This window comes from Marmota marmota, unplaced genomic scaffold (assembly GCF_001458135.2).
Source record: "Marmota marmota marmota unplaced genomic scaffold, marMar, whole genome shotgun sequence".
Lineage (NCBI taxonomy): Eukaryota > Metazoa > Chordata > Mammalia > Rodentia > Sciuridae > Marmota > Marmota marmota.
In genome coordinates this window covers 15,231,723-15,237,504 of record NW_026000026.1, presented here as the reverse complement: position 1 = coordinate 15,237,504, position 5,782 = coordinate 15,231,723, and the positions used below count along the sequence as shown (strand labels likewise).

At 57.2% G+C, this 5,782-nt stretch overlaps 1 protein-coding gene across 1 annotated transcript in view; it reads right to left on the bottom strand.

Annotated features, from left to right (window-relative positions):
* Positions 1-1,778: 1,778 nt before the first annotated feature.
* Jph2 (junctophilin 2) overlaps positions 1,779-5,782 on the bottom strand; it is a 60,811-nt gene continuing 56,807 nt past the window's right edge. The window contains 3 exon segments of the mRNA XM_015480436.2: positions 1,779-3,455; positions 4,662-4,756; positions 5,501-5,782. The exon segment at positions 5,501-5,782 is cut by the window's right edge and continues 194 nt beyond it. Of these exon segments, the coding sequence (XP_015335922.1) occupies positions 4,676-4,756; positions 5,501-5,782 (363 nt within the window). The 3' untranslated portion in view covers positions 1,779-3,455; positions 4,662-4,675.

The following is a 5,782-nucleotide window of genomic DNA, read 5'->3' as shown; positions in this document are numbered from 1 at the left end:
AGTTTCCTCATCTGTAAAATGGAGGGGCTAATGTGCACACTATGGAGCTACTGCAAAGTGAACAAGCAGAGCACATTGATGGTGCGCTCACACGGTGCTGGGCTTTGTTCTAAGCACGTTACTCACATGGTAATAATCACCCTGGGAAAGAACACTAAGAAGATTGCAGGTGGGAAGAGGCAGAGGCAGGATTCAAACCAGCAACCTGGCTTCAGAGCCCATGTGCTGAGCCACACTGCTGTTATTCTGCCCCCAGATGAAGGAAGCAAAGGGCCCAGCCCAGAGCTGACCACGCAACCATCCAGCAGGGCAAGCGGAGAGAGGCAGGAAAGGGGAGTTTGACCTGTGACAACAGAGAAATCGGCACAAAGAGAACAGTTTTGAGCTCTTTTAGTTTCAGCAAACTTCAATTTTGCATTTTAGGTTTTAGGGTTTTTTTAGTGAGTTACATAAGGGAGAGGCAGGTTTCCATGTGGCTTTGTCAGGCTTGTGGCCTCTGAAGGTCCTCTCTAGGCCTGCATCACCCAGCGCAGCCAGACCCTCTGCGGGTCCATCACACATTATGGAACTCCCCTCACAGGTCCCAGCAATGCCACGGTTTCCCTGTGGTTCCAGCATGGTATAGAACACCTTAAATGTAACATGGCAGGGGACTGGTTAAACCTCCAGGGACCGAGGCTGGAAGGGGAGGTACCAGCCAGCCTGGGTCCTGAGCCACTGGAGGAGCCCGACTCCATCCAACCTGATGGGCTCCAATCCCAGGCTCAGGAAGCCACCTTCTTTGCCAGCCATCCCAGGTCATTCTAAGACAGCCCTCCCGCGCTCCCTAAGCTCTAAGCAGTCTTCACCACCCCAAATCTACCTCCTTTGATCCTCACGCCTGCACTTCCTGGGAAGAAGGCCATGAACAGGGATTAGAGTCTCTTTGGCATAAGGGGAAACCAAGGTACAGAGAGGGAGGGAGGCCGGGGACCCACGCCAAGCCAGAGGAGGTGCTTGGGAGAGAACCAGGGCTCCTGAGGACCCGATCATTGAGCCTGAGCCTGCCGGTGGGTGAGGGACCCTATCCTGCTACCCACTTGCTGAGGCCACCCACTGAGAAAGCAGCTTATTGACAGGACTTGTTCCCAAGCAAGCTAGAGAACCATGTCCCTCCACAGGCTGGTGTGACTTGGGGCAGGTCTCCTCTCCTCTGAGCCTCTGTGGAGATGGCATGGAGGTCCCCTGTGACTGAGACATGCTGGGACTGTGTAGCTGGCGCCTAAGATGATTCCACCTTTTTGGGGTTTGGGGATCCTCCATCAAAATGCAAAAGGGTGTGTGACAGGTATGGTGACTGTGCTGTGACCTGCTGACAATAAGGACGCCTGTCTCCCAGCTGCTTTCGACAGCTGGGTTATACGTAATGTCAACGCTGAATGTAACCCTCACTGTAACCCAGGGAGGTGGGCGGTGTTGTTACCCCCCTTCTATAGATGAGAAAACTGAGACTCTGAGAAGTGGAGAAAGTGAGCCAGGACTGGGATCCAAGGGTCTTCCTCCTCTAAGGGCAGGCTCTTGCTCCTGGATGTCTGCTTTAGAAACAGACTCCACTGTGCCAGGTGTATAGCCCCTGAGTTGCTCCTCCAGTACTGAAGCCCCTCATCGCCCCTCAAGAAGCATTACGGGAACTTTCTGAGCACGTGAGGACCTAGACCAGCAGGACCCAGCTTCCCCCGCCTCTCCTTCACCAGTCCCTCATCCTGGCCCACAAGCAGACACTGCAGCCAAGCCACGGAGCCTGTGAGCAGACACAAGTTTATTACTGCACAGCCTGTAGCACCTGAGCCCCCACCCCCACACCGGTTCCAACCAGGCCCCACGGCTCTGGCAGCCACAGGCTCGTCCCCAGCACAGGACCAGACCCAAAAACCCAGAGCAATGATCTGAGAGTTGAGGCCCGGAGCCTGTCAGCCCTGAGGAGCCTTACCCCACCCCCTCATTCCCTAGGAGTCCAGAAAAGCCCAGACACAGATGCAGAGTGGTGCCCACAGCTGGCTGGGATGGGAGCGTCTGCAGGCTCCTCTCTGCAGAAGCACAGCTCAGGATTCCAGCCACGCTAAAGGCTCTGGCAGCTGGAAACGGGCAAGTGCAAAGCTAGAGGGGAAGGTTCCCAAGGATGGAGAAGGGGGAAGGGAAAGTTGTTCCAAATGACCAAGTCCTGACCTGCCCTGGGAGGGAGCCTGGCACCACACGGAGGCTCCAAGGTCCAGAGAAACAGAATAGCAGCAGCACCTCCAGCTCAGCTCGGATGCTGTGGCCACATCCTTCCCCAGGAAGGGCTTGGGTGGGCCTGGGAGCTCTTTCCCTTCTTCCTGGAGACAGGGAACCACAGCCCTTAGCCCCCAGGCCACCCCCCCAGCAAGCCTGAGGGCCCAGACACAGTGTGGTGAGGACATCTTTAAGTGAGGTGCATGTGAGTGTCGTTTGCCAAGCACATGGAAGGGACTTTCTTGTGCAGACTGCACCAGGCTGATCTCTCAGCACCCACCTGAGAGTCTGCCCAGGGAAATCTGCCTCCCTTTCATGTCATGCCTCCCTAAGCCCACAGTGGCCCTGGTGGGGGAAGGGGACAAGCCGATTCATAGGGCACCATACGAGCTATAGCTCACAGGCCCAAGAACTTCTGTACAGTGACCCCAAGGAAATCAGCAACTCTAAATGCAACTCCAGCCTCAGACACACCCACAAACAGGGACCACCACAACTGCACCTTACCCTTCCTCCCACCCTGCCCCGCCTCTGGGGTCAGTGGCTTCCTAGGCAAAGGCTCCCATTCCCCAGGTCTCCCCCTGTTCTACTGGGCCAGGAGGAGGCCAAGTGCATTGGTGGGAGAAGGCGGAGCACTGCATGCTGGGATAGTCAGCTGAACTTGTCCATTTCCTCCACCATCATCCAGAACATCTGTAAGTCAGGGCCAGCTGTGTGCTGGGTACAACAACATGGTCCAGGGGATTTCAGCACCCCCTCAGCTTCCCAGGCAACCTTGGGCCACCAGCCAGGGGACTAAGTTAAAATGGGAGAGGGGTAGGAGCAAGAGGGAGAACATCACTGAACATCAACATCCTGCTTAAGTGACTTCTTCCAAAACACACAAAAGCTCAGGGATTGGGTGACAAGGGGCAAGGAGAAGGAGTGGGTGAGGACAGGGGGCAGGAGCAGATCAGGAAGCTCAGGAGACCAGGGGTCTCCCCTCAGGGCTTCCCTTGCCCCCGAGCAGAGCGCCCCTGGAGGGGTCCCAGACATCTTACTCCTCTGGCACCCAACCCACAGCACGGCCCCGGGGAGGCCTCCTTAAGCATCTGTGGTGTGGATGTGAGCTGGGCGCGGGGCTCCAGGAGCAGAGTCTTGTCCTCTTTGGCCACCTGCCTGGCATTGCAAAAAGATGGATCATGGTGTCCGCGGAACTCTTGGCTCTGCAAAGGCACAGCAACGAGGTGAGGTGAGGAAGGGAAGAAGGGTGCTCCAAGGCTGACCACCCAGTGGGATGCTGGGCGCAGGCCCCCTTCCCTACCCCCCAGGGCAGCCCCACTCTGCGAGGCCTCCCCCGGCCCTGACGCCTGCCTCTGCCTATTTGAACAGGTTGTTCCCTCTGCTGTTCCACTCTTCCCTTCCTTCCCTCCCTCTCCCCCTCTGTCACTTGGCTCTCTCCTTTCCATCCTCTAAGCCATTGGTGCCTACAGGAAAGGCTCCAAAATCCCCATGAAACAGGCAGCCCACAAGCTCAGCATTTGCCCCCAGGTGGACCTGCCAGGCTAGTATTATCCCTGGTTAGCTACGCAGTGATGGCACAGGGATTCCTTCCCTCTCCTGAGACTGACTACAAAACTCAGCACACTCTAAGCTAGATCAAAGAAGGGCTGTTTGGGTTGTTGTTTGTCTTGCAGGGGGAGGGGGCAGAGGACAGGGGCAATAGGCAGGAACTCTGAGAGCACTGCCAAGCACAGGATTCGCTGTAATGGCCAGCCCTGGCAGGGGGAAGACTGTCACCCTGAGACCAGCTCAGACTATCCTTTTTTAGAGGACTGTGTCCAGTCTCCAGTTCCATCATGGAGAGAAAACTGGGATGGAACCAATGGCAGAGGAAGGGCATGGGGTGGGAGGGACTGAGGTGGGGCAAGAGGGCGTGGTGCTCAGCCCTGCCCACCATCTCCAGTGGACTGTCAAGATGCAGGGATCTGGGGACAGCATCAAGAGCTGCTCAGCTTGATGTCTGAACTGGGAGATCTCCTCGCTGTGGGCTGTGAGAATTGGCTGTCACTCCTCAGGGCAGGAGTGAGTCTCTGCTGCCTCTACAGCTCCCCCTGGAGGCGCTGCTGAGCAAATGTTGGTCCAGTGAACGAATGGATGGGTGAATAAAGTGTGCAGCTAGGGACACCTAGGCGTGAGCAAATGGGGTGGGGAGCCCAAGATCCGCCAAACCCAGGGCAGATGTGACTCCGCAGCAGAATGCTTGCTTAGCATGCACAAGGTCCTGGGTTCAAGCCCCAGCACGGTAGAAAAAAATAACAACAATAATTAGCTTCAGGATGGATGCCCAGTCCCAAGTGGGTTCCTTCTCCTGTCACCCTGACCCAGACTTCCTAAGGGCTCCTCCCTTTTCCTGCTTTCCCCTGCCACACCTGGTAGACGAAGGTCAGGTCAGGAGATGGACAAAGAGGATGGCCAGGCCGATGTTGAGCAGGATCACCATGCAGATGAGGACAGTATTGGGGACCTGGAACAGTGGACAGAGGCTGCCTGAGTCCCAACAGCCTCTCCACAACCCCAGTCAGATTACAAGCCTGGCCAGAGGCGCAGGAACTTCTAGAAAGATCCTCCTAAGAGCACCCCCTGTGTGGTCATTGTGGACCCTGGATGGCAGACTTTGGGAGCTGAAAAGATTCTTGGAAATAATTAACATAAGCCCTCAGGGTCCAGAAAGGGACATGAATATATCCCAAACCACAGAGCAGGAGAGACTCAGGCCTGGAACCTGGGTGGCAGGCCTGATGGACTGCTGATCCCTCCTGTGTGGCCTTCCTCAGCCCCTGAGAGCCCAGCTACACTCTGTTTCTGCAGTAGTGGCGTCCAGCCTCCCATGGATGGAAAGGTCCGGAGTCCAAGACCTGCTGGGGTCTTCCTCCACCCCCAGGAAGCCATCCATGCTACACCCTGAGCAGATGAGCAAGCTGGGTCCCCGCACAAGTCTTCCCCACCAGCAGGTGGCCCATCCTCCCTTGGCTCCGGCTCTGCTGACCCTGTTCCTGAGACCTGCCTCTATGGATAGGACACCAGGGGCAAATTCCTACCCGGAGGTGAGGTAGGGATCTTTGCCTTGTCATTTGGGCTCTGAAGTCCTCTAGGCACCGGGACAAAGCTACACTCCAGTATTCCGCTTTCCCCGCCCCCAAATGCCCTGCACCCCAATCCTGCCTCCTGTCCTGTGGACCTCAGATGTCTCTTCTGCCCATAGACTCACCTCTTCTACCTCCACCTCCGCCTCTGCCAGCAGCGCCGCCTCCTTCCGAGCCTTCTTCTTGGCCCCAGCCTTGGTCAGCCCTCTGGCCTCGGTCTTGCGGGCCTTGGCCTTGGACTCGGACTCGGCTTTGGGGACAATGGGCTTGGGCTCCATCTTGGAGGGGGCCTCGGGCGCAGGCTCGCAGACTTGGACCGCAGGGGCCTGCACGGGGGCGGTGGCCGGGGACGGTGGCGCGGAGTCGGACCCGGAGGCTTCGGGCTCGGGCTCATCCTCGAAGGGCGG